This window comes from Branchiostoma lanceolatum, chromosome 2, assembly GCF_035083965.1.
Source record: "Branchiostoma lanceolatum isolate klBraLanc5 chromosome 2, klBraLanc5.hap2, whole genome shotgun sequence".
Classification (NCBI taxonomy): Eukaryota; Metazoa; Chordata; class Leptocardii; order Amphioxiformes; family Branchiostomatidae; genus Branchiostoma; species Branchiostoma lanceolatum.
Window position 1 is genome coordinate 6,094,426 of NC_089723.1, and position 22,724 is coordinate 6,117,149.

Below are 22,724 nucleotides of genomic sequence, written 5' to 3' on the forward strand. Positions count from 1 at the left end.
TATAAACAAAAATGACCGGACCTTTTTGATAACACAATTCTATCCTTTGAAGAATTTTGGATCAATTCATGAGCCCGGGCTCAAAATACTGGGTGCATGAGCACTTTTGTGCACCCGAAATTTGGAGCTGTGAACCTGATTTTTGACGGTGGGTGCACCGGTGCACATAAACATTTGTGTACGGTTATATACGTAAAGATACCAAAATTGTACACTAGTATAAAGCAAATTCTTGAAATCTTAAGTAAAAAAAAAAAAGCTTTGTTGCACTTGTAGTGCTTGTTTAAAGATTTTGAAGTTAGCTATAGAATTTGAGATTTAAGTTCTGAGGAGAGGTATTGATTAAAGTTTGTGACATTTTGCTGACATTCTATATCCTATGTTGTGCACCCACAGATGTTTTTGTGCACCAATGCACCTATTCCCAAAAACAAATTTTGAGTCCTGCTATACAGTATACTGTAAATCTCAAGATAGTTCAGTACGGTCTACCATCTTTAAATTGAAACTCGTCTTGGATGAAAATGACTGAAATGGAGCAACAAAGCACTGACAAGCTTGTGACAGAACTTAACAACAAACAGTGATGTACACAATACATGTATTATTATAATATAATAAATACAGTAGCATAAGAACATTGCCATCAACACTTCACACATATATCACTAACACATGCTCATATGTCTTCAACAATATCACTATGGTACACAGACCACGGTAAGCCATTCGTATATGCATCAGCATCTAATACAACAGTGCCTTTCACCACTAATTATGCACTATAACGTCCAAACGTCTCAGCTACATTTAGACAACACATTCTTTTCCCTTTGTTTCTTTGGATAAAAACCTAAGGCAGAGTGTCGTAAAAGACTTTGCTACTTTGTGTAGTCATTCCTTAAATGTTCTACTACATATAGAAGAGACAGGTTTCTTAAGTACCTTGCCATCCTTGAGTTCAATAGCAAGAGCGTCAGGCCTCTCAGATGACACACTGAGCAAGAGGGCTTCACGTTGGTTGGTTCTGAACTCAAACACAACCTCCATGTCCTGTCCTACGTGGTAGGAGTCGTCTGTGGAACAATAGAAACCGCATTAATAAACGTTGATGAAGGTTAGATATCCAGATAATGAGATACTGTAAATGCAGAAATGTTTGCGGTGGTTTTATGTTCATGGTTTTGCGGTGAACTATTTACTGCGAATTTAAAAGCATCGCGAAAAGCCATTCCATTGTGTGACTGTAGCACTACTATTGTTTCAAACGCGAACTCAAAAACCACCACGAACGCTCCATTTTCTCCCTACCGCAAAATTAAATCCCTGCAAACATTTCTGCATTCACAGTACACAAAGTAAAAGTTACTCAAGCAACTGGATAACTTTAATTTGTAAACAGGCAGATGTTTCAGCATCTACATTTTTTTGTCAGTGACTGTATGGATAAAACTATTGTAATCAGAACTCAGATTTACATATTAAACACTTTCTCTTGGCCTTTTTTCGGGGCTTTTCATACACTTTTTGCTGGAGACTTCTTTTTGTACCGGGTCATTTGTGCAGTGAGCCTGAAACTCATTAATTGGGTTAACCATTTGGCCGGGCTACCTGCACAAACGACCCCATACAGAAAGAAGTCATCAGCAAAAATGTGTCATAAGCCCCCAAAAGGCCCAGAGAGCCTGCTATGGAGGCTATACCCTTAGGTATCATGTTGAATGTTTACATGTCTAGATGCAAGATGTCAAATGACTCTATAACATATTTCATGGAAAGAAAATTAAGATGCTTTCTTAGGCAGGCAATTGAAGGAGCATCATTTACAAATGTATGTTGTATGTTTTTATCCCTTTTGCCTTTAGCAATGAATCAGGAAAAAATATTATGAATTAACTCCAAACGTAATGCTTATTCTTGATTCATGCCTAACATATACATGTAATCTGATGAATCAATTACCTTTCACATTTAAATACTGTGGAAAATTGCCATGGGATCAAGACATATGAAGGAAGTGGCATTGTCTTACATAATACTGCATATCCTGTGCCAGCGAAGTACGATCCTCCAGTGACTTTGTCGAAGCAGGCCCCGACATCAGCCCTGGCGGCCGGTGTGGCCAGGTTCTGTAGCTCTCCCTGGATCTCCAACATACGCACACACATCTCCATGCTGTTGGTCAGCTGTGGGAAACACACAGAGGTTAGAGGCATATAACACTAGCAGGTCAAACCTACACCACTTAGTTCATGCCCCAAGAGCTAGCCAACACACAAAAACGATGACCATAGTACTTCCAGAACAAGAGATCTCAAACTTGGAAATTCTGCTGCAGTACCGTAGAAAGCCGATAGGAAGCCCATTACCAAATTTGACCTTCATCTCTCAAACACTTACCAAATGTCATGAACATCTGTCCACAGCTTCTCCACTTTACATACATACATACATACATACATACATACATACATACATACATACAAACACACATACATCCACAGACACTCCTGCTTCATAAAATGTTTTGAGTTATTGTAATTTTCGGGACAAAATATAACACAGCCAGGTCCATTTCACAAATCACATGCTCCACTCTTGCAGGTTTCTGACTTTTGGCCATGTGACAACTTTCCTTTCCTGTCAGTCTGCCAAAGAAATCTCCCGGTCTCCGGGTATAACTCAGCCCTGGAATACACACTCACAAACACACCCAAACACCCGCCCACCCACACACACATGCACAAACACACACACTTGCAACACACACACACACACACACACACACACACACACACACACACACACACACACACACACACACACACACACACACACTTCCATACACACACATGCACACACCCACATCAAGACAAACAAACCGAAAACAATACCTCCAGTTTCACGAAAGTAAAAAGAACACATTAATACCCTTATGAATTCACTACATGCATGACTAGTTCAGTATTTAGTGCAACATTGTTTTGACTGCCTAAGTGCAGTGTTAGTTTTCATGCACTTCTACTTTATTGTTTTATCAACAAGAACATTTCAATTCATGAAACACAAGCTTTCCCCATGCTTTAAAACAGGCAGCTAAAACTGTTCTTGAGTCTCCATGAATCTTTATTGTAGTGGAGGTTAGTTTGTGCATCATGACAATCAGGTGAGTTTTGGCCTCAGTGGTTCAAAAGGATTGTTCATAATGATCTTCAGGTAGTCACAACGGACATCACTGGCCAAATTTAAGCTTCACACATAACCAAACATTCCACAAAAGGTTGCTTTTTGTCTTCAAGACAATTATAGAAAACAAAGAAGTCACTGGACATTGCAATTGGGTGCTATTAAAGGAAGGGTGAAGCAAAAGACATGCAAAGATTTCTAACTAAGTCTTATCAAGTCATGTCTTTTGGTACATAACTTGTATCGAAAAAAATACATATGTTAGGGTGACAATGTTATGTAATATTGGTACAGGTTAGGACTAAATTGACAGGGCATTGGGTGCTGTCAAAGAAAAGGCAGTGCAAAAGGCATGCAATATATTTCTAGGTCTTATAAAGTCATGACTTTATTTAGATAACTTGTTACCAGACACAGACAGAAGTTGGGGTGACAATGTTATATAATCTTGGTCAGACATAAATGTATAATGTTAAAGGTAACAGCTCAAATTTATCTCATTGAGACTGTTTCTCAATCTGAACGAATCTTTAGTGTATCGCAGGTTAGTATGTGCATTATGACAATCAAAGGCAGGTGAGTTTTGGCCTCAGTGGTTCAAAAGGATTGTTCATAATGATCTTCAGGTAGTCACAACGGACATCACTGGCCAAATTTAAAAACTTCACACAAAACCAAACATTCCACAAAAGAGACTTCAGTTTGTTTTTTTGTCCTCAAGGCAATTACAAAAACAAAAGACTGGACTTACAGGACATTGGGTGCTATTAAAGAAAAGGTGACACAAAAGACATGCAAATATTTTTTAAAACTAAGTCTGATCAGGTCATCTCTTTGCTCTTAGGTTAGATAAATTGTATTCAGACAGACAGATGTTGCGGTGACAATGTTATGTAATATTGGTCTAGCTTAGGGCTACATGTAGATTGACAGGGCACTTTATTCTTTATCAAAAAATTGCAACAAGACAATACATAGTGGAGCGCCAGGCAGCCAAAATGATGTTGCGGACTGGGTGCTCACTGACACTCACTGACACTCACGTACACTCACGTACACTCACGTACACTCACTCACTCACTCACTCACTCACTCACTCACTCACTCACTCACTCACTCACTCACTCACTCACTCACTCACTCACTCACTCACTCACTCACTCACTCACTCACTCACTCACTCACTCACTCACTCACTCACTCACTCACTCACTCACTCACTCTCTCTCTCTCTCACACACACTCTTTCACACACACTCTTTCACTCACTCGCTCGAAATGGCAAGTTAACAGAACACAATCATACCTTTCCGATCCTCCTGGGAGTGTAGCTAATGGGCACTCCTCCCAAGTAGAAGTCTTCAGTCACATCCAGAATAGTGGCCCCCTCAGGGCTCTTGTCCTTCTGTCTGTCACGCCCATTGATTGTCAGGATTCCATTCCTGCGGTTCCTGGTGATTTCAATCTGACAGGGCAAACACAGAAATGTGTGTTACTAATCATAAAAGACATGAAAAATTAACAAAGGAAGAACTGGTTTGATGTTTGATACCATAGAAGTTGAAGACAAGGCTTCATGAATTCCCTGTGCAAATGTTTCGTCAATCTTTGTCATAGCTAACAATTAAAATACATGTTATCATTCTTTAAAATCTTATTAAAGAAACACCTAGGAAACTGCCTAGGGAGACTTCGGTATATAGACTGGAACCAAAGATACCGTAAATGCAGAAATGTTCACGGGAATCTAATTTCACGATAGGGAGAAAATGGAGTGTTTGTGGTGGTTTTGAGTTCGCGTTTGAAACAATAGTAGCGCTACAGTCCCACAATGGAACAGCTTCTTGTGGTGGTTTTAAGTTCGTGGTAAAGTTCACCACAAAAAAACGAGGAGATAAAACCACCGCCAACATTTCTGCATTTACAGTATCTAGAAGACATGCAGCCATCTCTGATATGAAACACAGAAACACCAAATAAGGAAAACAAGTCGTACCATGTGCCACTTTCCGTCGTTCACAGCGACTGTGCTGCTGATCTCTACTGGGCCCTTCCCGTTGTCGAACTTGAACTTGACCAGACCACCTTCCAGTTGGATGGCTGCGAAGTCCGCCTGGTTGCTCCTGGCAACGTAGAACACCAGGCCGTCTGACTCGAAGGTGCGGATGTCGACCTTCACTGAAAACCTGTGGAAAGACAGCAACAGTTGATTACTACATGTGCACATGCAGACTATAATTAGCCACCATCTCATCCTCTGGACCCCTACACTATGAAAACAAAGAAATTAGACGCCCTCCTTTTGCAGGAGATGCCCAGAGGATGCCCTGTTTCCCTTGTAATAACATGATACACATGTACACATGTTCTAAAATAAATTGTAACAAGAAACTGAAGCGTCGCCAAAATAATTATGGTTCTTGGTGGTAAATGTACAGTTCTTGGTACATTGGAGCACCAAATCAGTTTGTGTCCTCATCAATAGTAGAACATACTAAAGACAATAGATTAGGCGAGGGTCTCAGTGGGCATCATTCCATGGTCAAGTGTCTTTCGCAAGGGCACCACATTGGGGTATGCCAAAGGGTTGTTCCCAGGACCTATCGGTTCTGAGCCAAATGTTTTAACTATTACGCCACACGATGCCACAATTTCTTCTGAAGCAAATACATGTAATGAACTCACTCTTTCTTGACAGTCTTGGGTTCTATCTTGAATGTCATGTGACTGTTTTTGGTCAGCCCAAAGTTGAAGGCCCCTGGTATGACCTTCGAACTTCGTTCTGCGGGAGCGGCACAGCGAGTAGGAGGGCCTGTTTCTGGCATCTGGAAGGAAACCACACACAATCACTGTCTGTCATCAATACTGCACATGTACAGGTATCTGTATAGCCGGTTTACTGTAATTCTTGTTTCTTTCACTGTAACTTTATGTTCACGGTTTTCACGGTCACCTCTGTACCATGAACTTATCATCACCGTGAAAAAAACTGCCGTTATCATTTATGACTTCTTTACACATCCGTTCTGTAAATCAATTGCCAACACCATGAAATTTTTCCTACCGTGAAAATTAAGTGAATTACAGTAACTGTCTTTCGGCATAACACACCAGCTCTGCAGGCACATAGCGTGGAAGCAGCTGGTTATATTGCACTGAACAACCTGTAACACCTAAAGCCCCCCCCCCCCCTCTCACTGGACCCACGGCATGCTGGCGGCGTCGCTGCGTCCTAAACTGGATTTGTGTTACCCATGACTTTATAATGGGAATATCATTCGAAACGTATGACCAAAAAGACAACAAAACACACAAAGCTTAAAAAGATTCTGTTTTTTTTGTCTATGAAATTCGTTGAGTGCTTTGTCAATTAGATCAGCCGCAGCGATGTTGCTAGCGGGTCCAGTTTGAGGGGGGCTTAACCTTTGTACATTTAGCTGCATGCACAGATTATCTCTTGAAAAATTAATACTAATTTATATGGTCATAATACCAATAATGTATCACAGGGCTTAAGCTTGATACCTAGATAGATGAAACCTATTGTAGTCATGCATTGTCTTAAACTACACCTCTGAAAGAGAGAAGAGAACCATGACAAACATTTCACAATGACGTAAAGTACAAACGGCAGAGTCTGCAAAGAAACACTGGTGAAAGGAACACGGTCAACAAAACATACACAAGTACATGTAAAACGACAGACTGACTTTTCACTACAGACAGAAAACAAAGTAATAGTATGAACAGTAAAAGGTCTTGCATAAGACAGTCAAGATTCAAGAGAGTAAAGTTATGAATGATCACTCAAGTTGAAAGAAAAACGGAAAGGCAAAGACAAAGTAAAAGTATGAACAGTAAAAGGTCTTGCATAAGACAAGATTCAAGAGAGTAAAGTTATGAATGAGCTCTCAAGTTGAAAGGAAAAAACTGGAAAGGAAGAACATTAAGATACAGGGAGAGCTGTAACATTGGAAAAGTAGAGAAAAGATGAGAAAGAACAGGGAAGAAGAAAGAGCAAGTTCAGTGAAGTTGATAGTATGAAGAAGAGATAAAAATTTTGAATTCTGAAAGACAGGTGCATGATAAAGAAGGAAGAAATATTCTATCACATATTAGAACAAATCCATGTCTATGATGGAGGTCTATAGAAACATTTATTCTCTACTGAGAGGGAACACACACATAATATGGGAAATACGGAAAGTATTCCGTACAAGAAGAGCTGTAACTTTGGACAAGGAGAGAAAAGATGAGAAAGAGCAGGAAAGAAGAAAGAGCAAGTTCAGTGAAGTTGAGAGTATGAAGAAGAGAAAAAAATTTTGAACTCTGAAGTCAGGTGCATGATAAGAAAGAAATATTCTATCGCATATTAGAAGAAATCCATGTCTATGATGGAGGTCCATAGAAACATGACTTTATTCTCTACTGAGAGAGAACACACACATAATATGGGAAATACGGAAAGTATTCCTTACAAGAAGAGCTGAAACTTTGGAAAATCAGAGAAGAGATGAGAAAGAACAGAGAAGAAGAAATAAATTCAGTGAAGATGTATATGAAGAAGAGAATATAATTGTGAACTCAGAATAACAGGACTGGTGTAACATAAGGGAGGAAGAAGTATTCAGTGGTATGTTAGATAAGTTCGAACCAAGGATAAAGGCAAGTCTATCCTGGAGGACTATAGAAACATGGCTTTGTCCTGTACTGAGAGGCGACACATGTACGACTACATGTAGAACACTAAAAACGCAGGGAAAAGTATTCCCATCTTGAGACTGCAAGTCACGGTATGGTACGGACATCCACTTTCTACAAAGAAGTGGTTTGGGGTAGACATGGGTGTTAAACTCACAGGACACTGATGACACATGCAGAGGTGGTTTTGTTAACTTGCTGTGACTGTCTGGGAGTAGCCATACTCACAGGGGTAGTTAAAATTATTTCCTCTGTAGTGGGCGTCGGCACTTCTGCTGTTGTCAAGACTACCGGGGGGGCAGGAGTAATCGTGGTAGTCTGGGGAAGGTCATTAGGAGGTCATTCACACAAGCTCAATACCAATACAATATAGGTTTGGCTATCGCAAACCTGTAAGTAATACATGGTAGACTTTTAGCACATTAAGTACAATACATAAACTATATGGGAAAAAAAGAATGACATTATTGAGATTGATAGTTACAGCGTTGGAAAGTTTGCAAAGTTTCTGTTGTCAGTCTTGGACAGGACTGTCTCCAGCTTGAAATTTTGTCTGTACCTCTCATTGTTGGGAGAGGGGGAGTTTACTTACTGCAGGTCTTTGAAGGCAGTTATCATGATTCATTGTTGGAGAATTGCGATAAAAAGGCAAAATTGGATTCAATAGAAATTTGGAAGCCAATGTGGATAATCTTCATTGTTAAATCTGTCATTTTAAGCTTACGAAAATAAAAGTCCATGGCATGAAGTTCGAATTATTTTGGACGGATGGGGCAAAATCCTTGTCTGTTTTAACAAACAAATTTCAGTTTAAGGATGGGGCAACAGATCTTGGAGACAGCCCTAAACATGATAGCAAAAATAGTACAGAAACAGTGCAGGCTTTCCTACGCCAGATCCATGCAAAACTTAGCTATGAAGGATTTGTGGCTGACTTAAACAGGCTTTTACTGTTGGAAGAGAAGAAACTTGGTGAGAGAAGTGCTTTGCTGGGGAGGGGGATGGTGGTGAAAGAGTTACATGGGAGCAGAGTTGAACTTGTTGGTGGTGATCGGACTGGACTGGAGGATGGATGGATGAGGACATGTGTAGGGGACAGTCTTCACTTACTCCTGGGACACTAGGGACTTTTGTCGTGGACTCATCGGCCATTTCCGTCGTGCTGGGGCCTTGTGTGGATGATCTGTCAGTGGTCTGTCCCATGGTAGGGACATGTTTGGTCGTCATAGCCTGTGTGGTCACAGGTCGTGGGGTAGAGGGCCTTACTGTCAGGGGTGGCCTTTGTGGTGTAGAAAGGCCTATGGTTGTTTGTTCCTTCTGTTCTGTTGTAGTATCCACCTCAGCGGTTGACAATTTTGTATCCATCTCTGTTGTTGACATTTTTGTGGTATCCATCCCCGTTGTTGACATTTTCGTGGTCGTGTGCTCCACCGTGGTCGAGTGCTGCGTAGTCGTCATAGGCTTGGTCTGCATAGTGGACTTAATTTAAGGGGGAATTGTTTCATTTCACAAACAAGAGGTATATATTGTTGAGTTGGTAAACATGATTTTGGTTGGGTCTTAAAAACTTGCCTGAGAATGACCTAATGCATAAAATCTAGCTAGTATTTTCTCCTACTTTTACTGTATAGCAGACCAGATATGCTAACTGTCCACTTTACTTTTTCAAATAAAAAAGGTTTTCGTTGGCAATAGATCACAACACAGCAAGTATGTAAGGATTTTCCCCAAGGAAATACTGAAGTTTATTGTTCTTTTTTCAAACACCAAACAAGGTGACAAACATGAGAAAGACCAAGGAGGTTTTATCAAACTTCCTTGGTAAGAGTGGTAACGCAGATGCATATCTGGTCGCTTTGATTAAAACTCATATTAGTCATATCAATACCAGTGTTTAGACATGTCCACGTGTACGTGGAAAGTGAAGTAAACTTACAGGTTGGGTAACGGTTCTGGGACGTTCGGACTCTCCCTCGGTCATCTCTCCAATCTGCCGCGTGGACATGTCCGGACCCGGCGGCATGGACACCGACGACATGGTCTCGACAAGCGGGGTGATCCCGCTGACCTCCGTGGTGATCATGGTCACAGTGGTGGTGATCTGTAGGAGTTCACTGGGCTGGACGCACCGTCCGATGTCTGCCTTGCTAAACTCTACCATGTCTCCCATGTTGATAAGGCTGAGGGAAAATAATGAGGACCGACAATCCGTTAGCAGGTGTGTTACGCTGAAGGGTGGCTATACTGGCTGTACAGATACAGAGGCAGATGTTTTACGCCGAAGGGCAGTTATACCAGCTATGCAGAAGCTGGTGCGTTACAGCAAAGGGCAGTTATACTGGATATACAGATACAGAAGCTGGTGTGTTACATCGATGGGCAGTTATACTGGCTTGGCAGATACAGAAGCTGGTGTGTTACACCAAAGGGTGGTCATACTGGCTATACAGAAACTGGTGTGTTACATCGATGGGCAGTTATGCTGGCTTTGCAGATACAGAAGCTGGTGTGTTACGCCGAAGGGCGGTTATACTGGCTATACAGATACAGAAGCTGGTGTGTTACGCCGAAGGGCAGTTTTACTGGCTAAACAGATACAGAAGCTGGCGTGTTACATCGATGTGCGGTTATACCAGCTATACAGATACAGAAGCTTGTGTGTTACGCCGAAAAGCGGTTATACCAGCAGCTATATAGATACAGTACAAGCCATTAAAAACATTGCACAAATCTTACAGGAAGATCGTAGACCACTCTGTATGTCAGCAAAAATGTTTTACAGTCCTTGGCAAGGAGGTTTGTCCAGGACACATATAAAAACCTGGGGGGGGGGTCTACAATGTACACTGTATTACCTGTTGAAGAATTTGTATTTTGTGTGGATTTACATGTAGTTATCTAAAAGCAACACATCAAAGTTTAAAGCTGATAGATAAGGAAATCAGCACTCACTTTCCATTCAGAACCAAATCCCTTATGCAGCCCTTGAATGGAGCCAGAGTGCCTGCCATGTTGCGGAAATTCCTCTCCATGTTGCCAGGAATGCCACCGACGTACAACTTGTTAACAGATATGACTTTGTTCTCAGCATCCGCGAGTTTGCCTGATCGTTTGGCGACATCATTTATTGAGATCTCAAACCTGGATATGGAAGGGGGGAAAAGGTTATAACATGTAGATGAATGTGCACATCATCAATAGGAACGTTCAATTGTTTGTTCAGACCCTAGTAGCGGCTAGTGGCACATAGAGCAGCAAGTTTTCTTGCTGTTTCGGTAGCAGGGTATATTTTTTTACAGGGAGGGGTTGCTAGCCCTTCCCCTTTAACATGCTCAAATCACCTCCTGGAATACAGTACCACCAATTTATGTCCTTTACGAAAGACCGGTGCAGCCCCAACTTAGATATCCTCACCCGAGAATGAACCTGGGTCTCCCAGCTACCAACTAATTGGAGCTAGGAGCTCAACTGTAAGGCTGTTACCAGCTGAGCTACGGCAAAGATGAAATACATGAGTAAATCAAAGTGTGTCATGACGACCAACTGACCTGTCACCTGCCCTTGTCACCCTGATGTTATGGTCCTCTCCGTCATCGAACCTACCAGCACTGTTCCTGGTTACTATGGTTACGGGACTACCCTCTCCAGCACTGAAACGAGCTTGGATACGGCCCTTCACAATGGACAGAGAGTAGAAAGCCTACAGGTGCACAGGAAGAGTAAAGCTTGGTAAGAGTGAATAACTTTTCTTTGAGTGTGAACTAACCTCACAAAAAGCAATGAACAGCATTGGTGGTACATGTACCTTACTTAGATAATTTTTACTATTGATACAAGCATTAAGAATCCCATCCATAGTGACCACCTGTCCACATAGACCAGATTCTATCAGTCCTGTGAGTGGTCTTCTTGGACAGGTTTGACAGCATCATGAAAGTTTCAAGAGTTCCTACCGTTCCCGCTTGTCGTCTTCTCCTACGACTGCCGCCAGTTGCCAGGAGCAACAGTCCGTCTTCCGTGCCCGTTGTGAACCCGAGGAACACTGACCCTCCATCTCGCAAGTTGCCTCTTCTGTCTGTGTTCGGGAGGGCTGTGTAGGCACCTGGCTCTCCAGACATACCAATGGTTCGAACAACCTGGGAGAAAAGGTAAAAATTTTGCAATTTTTCACATATATTCTTGAATATTAATAAAGGTTTCCGAGTTGATAAAGAGAGTTTATCTCAAAAGCTACCCAGAGTAGCAAACTCTTTTGTTGTGTGTAACATTTGAATATTTGTCAAAAATAATAAAGGTTTCAACTATGACTGTGTTGAGAAGGGCTGTGTAGTCGCCTGGCTCTCAAGACATACCGATGGTTCGAACAACCTGACAGAAAAAGTATAAATTAAACCATTTCTCACAGAAATTCTGGACAAATTATAAAGGTTTCAACCAAGACTTTGTTAGTAAGGCATGTGTAGGCACCGGGCTCACCAGACATACCAATGGTTCGAACAACCTGGGAGAAAAGGTAAAAATTAAGCTTTCAACCAAGACCTCAGAGCAATACAGACATCAGACGTTCAAGGAGTTGGCTGTAGCTAAATATGGTCATTGCTTCTTTGCCATTCACGTAAAATTGCAATAAGGGCCATAAAAAATTGAGGTATTGTTTTTGGCATGTTGTCTGTGTGTGTGTTCGCGTGTCTGTGTGTTTCCGGAATATTTGTAGTCAGCATGACTTCAGAACGTCTGGATGGATTGTAATGATATTTGGTATGTGGGTAGCGGTAGAATGACAAAGGTCAAGGTCAAGTTTGGGCTTCCTGGTTAGTGACCTTGGTACTGCAGCAGACCTGTTTTTTTTCCATCTTTTGTCTTGGCCATGCTATGGTCTTGTTGAAACTGCACGGACAAGCTGCTAGGGGGCCCGAACCCACACCACTTCTTCATTACACCTTCATCTGCCACCAAAAAATCAAGACCATAGCACGTCCAGGTCAAGAGATACAAAAATGGAATTTCTGCTGCAGTACCAAGGTCACATACCAGGGGGCCCAAAATCGACCTTGAATTTCGGCTTCACAACACCTGCCCACAAAAAAAATATCATCGTAATCCATGAAGAGGTTCTTGATTTATGCTGACTATAGTAGTCCGGAAACACAAACAGACAAACAGACAGACAAACAAACAGACAGACACACAGACACACCCAAAACTATAAAATTACAGAAACAGAATACCCATCGAACTGCGTGTAGAGTGTATATAAGCATCCCTTACTTGATCCTGACAGCCTGGGGTCATGCCCAAAATGGCCAGGTTCTCGTCCAGCTTCTGAGGATCCCTCCCAACGGTAACGTCCTGCAGACAACCAATGAAGGAGGTGGTCGGGATGTCCGCTGTCCTGTGGGTCAAACAAAAACATGTTGCCGTCTACATCTCGCAATGTTTAGAGATCTAATTGTCTGTGTATACATCATGTGATGCTGTTGACATTAGCAGCATGTTTGAGTGCGGCACCACCGAGTATTGTAAATGCAGGTGATTTTATGTTGGCGGTTTTCGCTGTAAACTTTTTACCGCAAACTTAAAATCACCGCCATTGTATGATTGTAGACAAGTGCAGCTAGTGCTACTATTGTTTCAAACGCAAACTCAAAACCAATGCGAACAATCCATTTTCTCCCAACCGCGAAATTGAATCCCCACCCCAATTTCTGCATTATTTTACAGTATCATATATGTATCTCAGTCAGACTCTTTTGCAAATGAAAAACAGAAAAATACCCTTCATCTAGCACTCAGGAATGTGAGAGTCAGCTCCAATAACAATACAAATGTGGCTGACTGAATCTTGCAGAATGTGAGAACAATAAGCCAGTTATGAAACACTCTACCTTTGAATCAACGAAAGATACTTCAACTCAGAACACTCAAACAGCGCATTACAAGTGATACTCGTAAACTGTAATTCCCTCTATGGATATACATGTAGTGCGTAACTAGGCGATTAATACTGTGATGAATTTTACTATGATGTTGCTGTTGTTCACACCGTTAACCAGCTGATACTTACAACACTCTAAAGCTTCCAGGCAGGCCTCCAATATACATGCGGTCGGTGACAGCAAGGTCTGCGAGGGAACCAGGGGAGGTCCCAATTTTCACAGTTTGTTCGTCCACCACAGCCAGCTCAGCTGAAAGCATACAATACATAGTCAGCTACAGCGATTGGTAAGTCTTTTATGTCATCACAGAACTACAAATTCTTGACACACATCCTAAAATTCAGCAGACATTTGTACTTAACCTTTAGCTCAGCTGAAAACATACGATACATAGTCAGCTACAGTGATTGGTAAGTCTTTAATGTCATCACAGAACTACAAATTCTTGACCCACATCCTAAAATTCAGCAGACATTTGTACTTCAGCTCAGCTGAAAACATACGATACATAGTCAGCTACAGTGATTGGTAAGTCTTTAATGTCATCACAGAACTACAAATTCTTGACCCACATCCTAAAATTCAGCAGACATTTGTACTTAACCTTTAGCACACTGAAAAAGCCATTTGGCACTCAATTTCCTATAGGTTACAGAGTTAGGCAGCAGGGAGAAGGTTAAAAAATAAGAAGTCTTCGTTCAGTCTTCAAAGCTGTTGAGTCATGAGACTAGAGAAAAGTTGCATCTTTAAAACGGCAACTTGGTTTACTGAACAATGATTACTGTAAATCCATTCAATACTGCACTTGGTAATTCTAACGGTTGGGGGGAAAGGGAGTAGCATGTAATCTTAACGGTGGCAACAAACATAACTGTCCCAAATGTTCGTAATCAAACATTATCGATGATGAAATTTTAGCGGTTGACTAGTGACTGTTTAAGTAACTAAAATTAAGCTACCGTTATCAAATCAAGAATTACAGTACGTACGATCTGGTGACAAAGACACAAAAGGAGCTATGTAGTGGGAGAAGAGGTTAATGTGAAAGGCTCACCTCTTTGGCCTGTCCTGGAGACGCGTACGTAGGTCCATTCTCCGGTGCTGTACCTGTCATCGGAGAGAATCTCCACTTTTCCACTACCCAAGTTGAACTGGACTCCAACTCTACCGTCCTTCAAGTAGACAGCAAAGTAGTCTCCCTGTAACAAAACATGTGCACAGTTCATTTACCGAGCAAACTAAACTGATGTTGTACACGTCTTGTGGCAGTGGTCTTAACTACTACCTATCTAAAATCTAACCAAGTGCTGCGGTCGGTACGGACATGTTGAACGAGCCAGTGGCTTCATCAATACTATCACTAAGTTGTTGTTGCCAGGCAACTGAGGTCGTGGTAGACTGAGATGAGGAAATCTTGGAGTGTGTCAAGAAGTACATCAAAGTATGCGGCCTAACCATAGTGGACCCACTGGACAGAGCTACCTGGAGAAGCAGTGTGAACACTAGCTGACTGCTGCCAACCCGTGTCAGTGACCCCCGAAGCAGTATAATCAACACTACTGGATACTACTACTACTACTACTACTACTACTACTACACTACTGTACAGCACCAGTAAACTCAACCTTCAGTACAGGCTGATAATTTTGTGACACCAGCTTGAACACTCAGTGTGAAGACTAGCTGACTGCTGCCTACCCCAGGGTCAGGGACCCCCGCAGCAGTATAATCAACTACTGGATACTACTACTACTACTGAGTACTACTGCTACCAGTAAACTCAGCCTTCTCTACAGGTTGATAGTTTTCTGACACCAGTGTGGACCCACGTGTGAACATAAGCTGACTGCTGCCTACCCCAGTGTCAGGGACCCCCACAGCAGTATAATCAACTACTGGATACTAACTACTTCTACTACTACACTATTATACAGCATCAGTAAACTATGTTGATAGTTTTGTGACACAGACCTGGTCTTCATCAGCAACAAAGAAGATGAGTGCGTCTTCTGCAAAGGTCTTGAAGTTGAAGTTGAGATAAGTAGTCCTGTCGTTCCATGAACGAATCTTCGGCATCACCACAAATCCGTCTCCGAGGAAGGTGTAGGTGTTGGAAGCAGTCCTTTCTCGAGGGCTGTTAGTTTCATAAAGAGAGAGAAACATTAAATCAAGGGAACACAATACTGCAAATGCATTTAAGTTTGCATGGTTTTTATTTCGTTCTAAGGTGAAAATTGAGTGTTTGTGGTGGTTTTAAGTTCGCGGTAGCACTATACATGCAGTATTGGACACAAATGTTTGCGGTGGCTTTTGTTCGCAGTGAAACGGTTGCTGCAAAAATCGTGCACATAAAACCACGGTGAACATTTCTGCATTTACAGTGACTTGATTAAATATGGCTGTTTCAATGGCAGAAATAAGAGTGACTATATTCAAAGCTTTAACGTGTGTGGGATGTGGCTCTCCCACCCAAAGACGGGACCTCCATTTAACGTCCAATCTGAAAGACGTCCCTAATCTAGGCTAGGTAACTATTCATTTTCACCTGAGTGAAGTGAGGAAATTTGTGTTACCGGAGTGCACGTCCAGACATGTCTGGGGGCAACCCGGGATTGAACCCGGGTCCCCTTGTTTGACAGCCTAATGTTCTCACCACTACGCCACACGACGCCTATGCACTGTAATCCAATAGGACGTAAAATAAGTTTACTTTACCTTTCCACACAGCCCATGCAGGTCCCAGATGTGGTGGCAAAGTTGTAGAGGCCGATGGGTTTGTCATCGAGCAGCACTTCTCCCAGGCAGCCGTTGAACTCAGAAGTTAAGATTGTAGCAGCTTGCAGGTCTTGCTGTAATGGGGACATTCGTAGATATTCATGTTTAAAAGGAGTGTCGACCTACTCTTTTTCAGGGTGATGCGGAATACACAGTGTTGTATTTTATCTATGTCATACCCAATCAAGAAAACACGCAATTCAATGCGAAATGTGCCTGAAGCTGAGAGTTTTGTGTCCTCGAACAAAAAAATCGAAACAACATTGATTCCAACCTCCAAATCTAGTATTCGCCGAATTTTCGACAGCGGCTCAACCGGCGCACACGAAATACATTCGAAATATTCTATGGAAGCCTGTGTGATACGGAAAATTATCACAGGATGCAGAATATTTTGTGCCCTACCTCCTTTTCCGGTGGAACACCACCTAAGTAGAGGTCATCGCTGCTGTCAACGTCAAGAATGGTGTATTCCGGTGGCGCAGAGCCAGTCACAGGATCAGCCATGTCTTTAGCACTTGAGAGTTGCACGCGAAGCTCGCCACTACTGCTGACGCGCTTGGCGAGAATACGGTACCATCTGTCGTCAGAGATAGGCAGGGTGTCATACGTTATGGTGCCGATACCGGAGCCGACGTTCCAGCGGAAAATCACTCGGCTGTCACGAGTCTCCAAAGACAGGAAGTCCTTCTGCAGGTAAAAAGAAACAACTATGGTTACTACAAGGAGTACTGTAATTCTTGCTTCTTTCACTGTAACTTTATGTTAACTGTTTTTACGGCGACCTCTGTACTGTGAACTTGATTTCTTCACACATCCGTTTTGTAAATCACTTGCCGCCACCGTAAAGTTTAAGTTCAGTGACAATGTCCATTTTCCTTACACCGTGAAATTTTGCTACCATGAATATAAAGTGAATTACAGTAGCTTTTGGACGGAGGCCACAAAACACGCCATAAAGAGCATCCAGGTACATTTTAACTCTATGGCTGTTGTAACTGATGACTTTGGGTTTTTCATGTTTATAGAACTTCTACATGTAGCATAATAAGGGATCACTACAGACATAGGTTTATATAAACCCAGGTCAAGAAAGAAGTAATTTTGACCCTTGCAATTTTGACCCTTGCAATTTTTGACCCTTGCAATTTTTGACCCTTGCAATTTTTGACCCTTGCAATTTTGACCCTTGCAATTTTTGACCCTTGCAATTTTTGACCCTTGCAATTTTTGACCCTTGCAATTTTGACCTTTGCAATTTTTGACTCTTGCAATTTTTGACTCTTGCAATTTTTGACTCTTGCAATTTCTGACTCTAACTTGCAATTTTTGACTCTTGCAATTTTGACTCTAGCCCCCTTACCAAAACATAAGTGTAAATACAACGAGGGAAACAAAAATAACCAGCACTTACAGAATCCCTGCCTTCCAGGTAGAAGAGCAGGTTATCGGGCTCCGTTGTCTTGAAGTTCAACTCAATGGTGTTAATTGAAGACCCGGGTTGGATGTCGGGTTTGTAGGACCGTATGCATGTGCCACTGTTGGCCACCGACACTTTGATCTGAGGAGAGTAGAGCACAATGTAAACTTTCCTAATGAACAGACATTTTGTAGTTTGTACGACTGTCTACATGTGCCACTGTTGGCCACCGACACTTTGATCTGAGGAAAGTAGAGCACAATGTAAACTTTCCTAACAGACACATTTTGTAGTTTGTAGGACCATATGCATGTGCCACTGTTGGCCACTGACACTTTGATCTGAGGAAAGTAGAGTACAATGTAGACTTTCTTAACAGACACATTTTGTAGTTTGTAGGACTGTCTACATGTTCCACTGTTGGCCACCGACACTTTGATCTGAGGAGAGTAGAGAACAATGTAAACTTTCCTAATGAACAGACATTTTGTAGTTTGAAGGACTGTATACTTGTGCCACTGTTGGCCACCGACACTTTGATCTGAGGAAAGTAGAGCACAATGTAAACTTTCCTAATGAACAGACATTTTGTAGTTTGAAGGACTGTATACTTGTGCCACTGTTGGCCACCAACACTTTGATCTGACGAAAATAAAGTTATGTGAACTTTCCCAACAGACATTTTGTAGTTTTTAGGACAGTATGTTCTTAAGGATCAATCACTTCCGAGCGTAAACTTGAGAGAGTTACAGACACGCGACTTTATTGACACGTGTCTTTACGGATACGTGACGTCAGCAATCGGTCAAACATGCCAGGAGGTGATGGTCGTTATTGATCCTGAAGAAGGCGACAGTGGTCGTTGAAAATTTGATCTGTGAATACCTTAGTGTTGGAAGAAAGTTTAGTACTGTACTATGATTACTACCAACACAGATGAGCTTCCATGATAATTTGAGTGACACTTTTGTTCATCATCATCATCATCATCATCATCATTATCATCAGTCGACGTGCTTACGCACCATCGGGGTTATACTGCCCCTTACGGGGTGACATACCCTTTTGTTGGCTGATACAAGACGGGGATGCGCCAGGTCTCCCGACACTTTTGTTAGCAATAGACAGAAAAAAAGGTTGTGTAAAAAGGAAAACTATGTTTAATCTGGCTTACTGTGTTTGCTTGCTGCCTGGCCTGCTTGATCTTCTCCATCAGGTCGGTCAAGTTGCGGCTGAACTGGTCGTTGAGAGCGCGGACGTTGCGTGCTTCGCCGTTGAGGTCGTCAGCGAGATCTTTCAGGTCACCAAGGTTACGGGACACAGTCCTCACTTTAAAATAGAACAAGTGATTTTGATGAAGGCAGAGTAATGGTAGTGTGATGATAAATATGCAACACATGTCAAGACTTACATTGTGAACCATATACTGTAAATGCAGAAATTTTCGCGGTGGTTTTATATTTGCAGTTTTCACGGTGAACTCTTCAGCACAAACTCAAAACCACCTTGAAAACTTTTGGCCCACCAATGACTGTAGCACTACTATTGTTTCAAACGCGAACTTAAGACCACCATGAACGCTCCATTTTCGCCTTAACGCGAAATAAAAACCATGCGAACTTAAATGCATTTACAGTACTGTCCAACTTTGTCTCAACAACCAATCAGGGGACTAAGAAAAAATGGTTGGTGAGGGGGAGTTCTTGCTCCAGACAAGGTCTTAACTATGCAAATTCGGACGGGATCTTTTAAATGTAGCTTATGACTGGCTGTACCATGTTGTTGGCCAGTCGGATTTGACTGTATCAACAGTACTTATAAAACCAAACGTTTAGTCACTCTTCAAATTCAATTACATATATACAATGGCACTTTTAGACTAATGCCGACAGTCATGTTTAGCGTAATTGTAGTCTCCTATTTTCATCGTTTGATAGAACAATTATTATAGCACTAAGTCTTCTACTCGAAACTTACAGTCTCTCTCTGCTGCTCTGATGTCAGCGTTGGTGTCACCAGATGCAGATCCTGCACCTCCCACCTTATCCTCCAAAGCCTTGACCTAAAATAAAAACATCTCGTAAGAAAATGTAACATGGCACTGGTCTATTTCACTCATGGTTTTGCTACTGTTTGATTATATAGTCCTCAAACATCATAGCAACATGCTCTGACATTCAAACTTGTGAAAAACACATGAAACCCAATGGGGAAACTACTCTGTGCTTTTGTAAAAAGATAATGGTACAATACGTATGTACAGATTAGTACGTAGAGAAATTGTAAGAACATCAATTCCAATGACCTAATCCTGTATTTGAAATTTCGACAGCACACGTAAAGTGCAACCAAGTTATTCTATGGAAGCCTGTGGGATACAAGTAGAAGCCTGTGAGTTACTGTAAAATAATAGACCAGTCCAGCATGAATTGAATGTTAACATGGTAAATGGTAATGATTTAAAAGTACTCACATCTGGCTCTAAGCCGTCAACTTCATCGATCACCCCCTGGGCAACCCTGTCTGCTCCAATGGCTCTGTCTTGAACATCCTTAGCAGCATCACCTAGGTCTTAACAAAGTCACAGAGGAAAACTGTGTTAGGTCACTGATGGTTGGAAGTACTGTACTAGGGAACCTCTATGTGTCAGAGGCCCATTTTTCTACAGTATAGCATTACACACACTAAGCATGGATGCCAAGAAATGCAGCTGTCTAGCTTCTAGTTAACAGAAAAACAACAAAGTTGCCAGTTGTTTCATTTACATCAATGCATCTACTAATGCAACATTGATGCAACATTCCGCAGCCTTTGAGTACATGTAACGGGGGTTGCCCTAACATGTCACATTTTTTTACTCGCTCGAACTCACAGCTCTCCATCGCTGGTTGCCAGAGAGTGGTCAGGTTTTAATGAATGAATTTTGAACACATTCATCTCAAGAACATACATGGACAAGAAATGTATTCATACTGTTCATGGACCCGTCACGCTCTGCGTTACATGCGGAAAATGCTGTGAGATGTTTTCGCGAATGTTCGTTCTGATTTAGGGCATTCCCCGTTACATCATACACTTGCAGCACCACTTAAGAAAGAACAGCATACATGTACCTGCAAGAAAAGCTAATATTAGTGGCTGCTACCCATGCAAGGCAATGTTTCAAAAAACCATTCCAAATAATCCAACTGCACACCTCACTATTTCATTATCTCAAGCATTGGAGGAAACCTCTCTGCTTTACAATATTCAATAACAATATGTATTCTCTATGTATAACCTACATGGATATCAACTATCTGCATGTAACATGTTTCCCAAACAAAGCATGGGGCTATAGTAAGAGCACAAAGCTTTATCAACTGATAGCAATTGTCTCTTTAGCATGGCACGACCAACACATCTACATGCTTACTGTACTTGGATCTCAAGCATAAAGATGCAAACTAATAGAGGAGAATGTTGTCTGCAGCCATTAGTGTAGGTTCCTATCTCTGTGTCAGCTAACATGCTGCTTCATCCTTTAAACCTGCAACTTCAAACTAAATACATTTGGTGTCAAGCAGTACAAGGTTAGCCGGCCGTAAAGCATAGACCAATGTCTGCATCCCATCTGGCACACCACGCGGGAACTAACTTCCAGGGAGAGCGTCCATCCGGGCCTCCATGACGGCAAGTTCCGTGAAGCCACGGCCCATACGCTCTTGAGCAATGGGAATGTCAACACGATACACGTTCAAGTCGGTCTGCATTTCTAGAGGAATAAAAAGACACACAAAACAGAGACATGGAGAGTTTATACACATAGAATAGGTTCTGGTCAAAACTTCACACTTCTCCCAAGCTTTAGTTTGAATTCACCTGATTTCAGAAGCTTGATTTTAATTGTTTGTTACTTTATAATTCCTTTTCTTCAGATCACCATGATGAAATCAATTTTGCCTGGGATAAGTGTGAACTTCTGAGCCCAGCCCCATAATGCTTGTTACAGCATCTTACCATCAGGTAGACGGTCCATTCTGTCCTTAAGATCTTGGACAGCTTTCTCCAGGTCAGTGATATTTTGGTTTCCCTGGGCTATTTCCGCCTCTTTGTCAGCCGTGCTATTTCCTAAGTCTGCATGCAGGTAGTTTGAGATGTTATTTATTGCACACTACAACAATCATATAATTTGCAGACAGTTAATAGTTCAACATATCTTACAGCAACTATACAATTAGCTGTTATGACCTAAATTTGTACATGCAAAATTGCATGTCATATTTTCCTATTGCCCATTGACTGCTCACTACATGTATGCTTAATCCAATTACAAAGGAATGATCATTTCAGCAGGATAATTTAGCACTTCTATGCACACTGCTTGCTCTAGAAAACTTATCACTTGTAAGATGCTGACTTGCCTAGTTGAGTTCAATGCTATAGTTCATCACATTTGATGATGGGGTGTCATACATGTACATGTATGTAATAAAATAAGACCATGGGAAGTTATGAAGCAAAAATTCATATGAATTTGCACAACATAGTTAAATTGCTGAACATACATTTGTATATAAATAAATGTGCACCTAGTTAATTTTACTCAGATACAAGCAAGACAATGCAATACACATAAGTCTGTCTTCATTATCCATATTTGGACACCATCATCGCTCCAGTGTTCTCGCCAGGCCTTTTGAGCATAGCGGGCCGCTACGCTGTGG

General features: G+C 41.7%; 1 protein-coding gene across 1 annotated transcript in view; it reads right to left on the reverse strand.

Annotated features, from left to right (window-relative positions):
* The window catches only part of LOC136426559 (laminin subunit alpha-2-like), a 90,385-nt gene that overhangs the window by 7,411 nt on the left and 60,250 nt on the right, over positions 1–22,724 (reverse strand). The window contains exons 43-64 of the mRNA XM_066415224.1: positions 22,018–22,134; positions 20,492–20,589; positions 19,992–20,080; positions 19,193–19,343; positions 18,013–18,159; positions 17,004–17,288; positions 16,539–16,672; positions 15,795–15,957; positions 14,878–15,022; positions 13,952–14,072; positions 13,156–13,279; positions 11,841–12,023; positions 11,436–11,587; positions 10,840–11,028; positions 9,824–10,067; positions 8,998–9,366; positions 8,116–8,205; positions 5,872–6,011; positions 5,183–5,372; positions 4,493–4,651; positions 2,033–2,186; positions 946–1,076 (exon numbers count right to left, since the gene is read on the reverse strand). Of these exons, the coding sequence (XP_066271321.1) occupies positions 946–1,076; positions 2,033–2,186; positions 4,493–4,651; positions 5,183–5,372; positions 5,872–6,011; positions 8,116–8,205; positions 8,998–9,366; positions 9,824–10,067; positions 10,840–11,028; positions 11,436–11,587; positions 11,841–12,023; positions 13,156–13,279; positions 13,952–14,072; positions 14,878–15,022; positions 15,795–15,957; positions 16,539–16,672; positions 17,004–17,288; positions 18,013–18,159; positions 19,193–19,343; positions 19,992–20,080; positions 20,492–20,589; positions 22,018–22,134 (3,575 nt within the window). The remainder of the gene's footprint in view (positions 1–945; positions 1,077–2,032; positions 2,187–4,492; positions 4,652–5,182; positions 5,373–5,871; positions 6,012–8,115; positions 8,206–8,997; positions 9,367–9,823; positions 10,068–10,839; positions 11,029–11,435; positions 11,588–11,840; positions 12,024–13,155; positions 13,280–13,951; positions 14,073–14,877; positions 15,023–15,794; positions 15,958–16,538; positions 16,673–17,003; positions 17,289–18,012; positions 18,160–19,192; positions 19,344–19,991; positions 20,081–20,491; positions 20,590–22,017; positions 22,135–22,724) is intronic.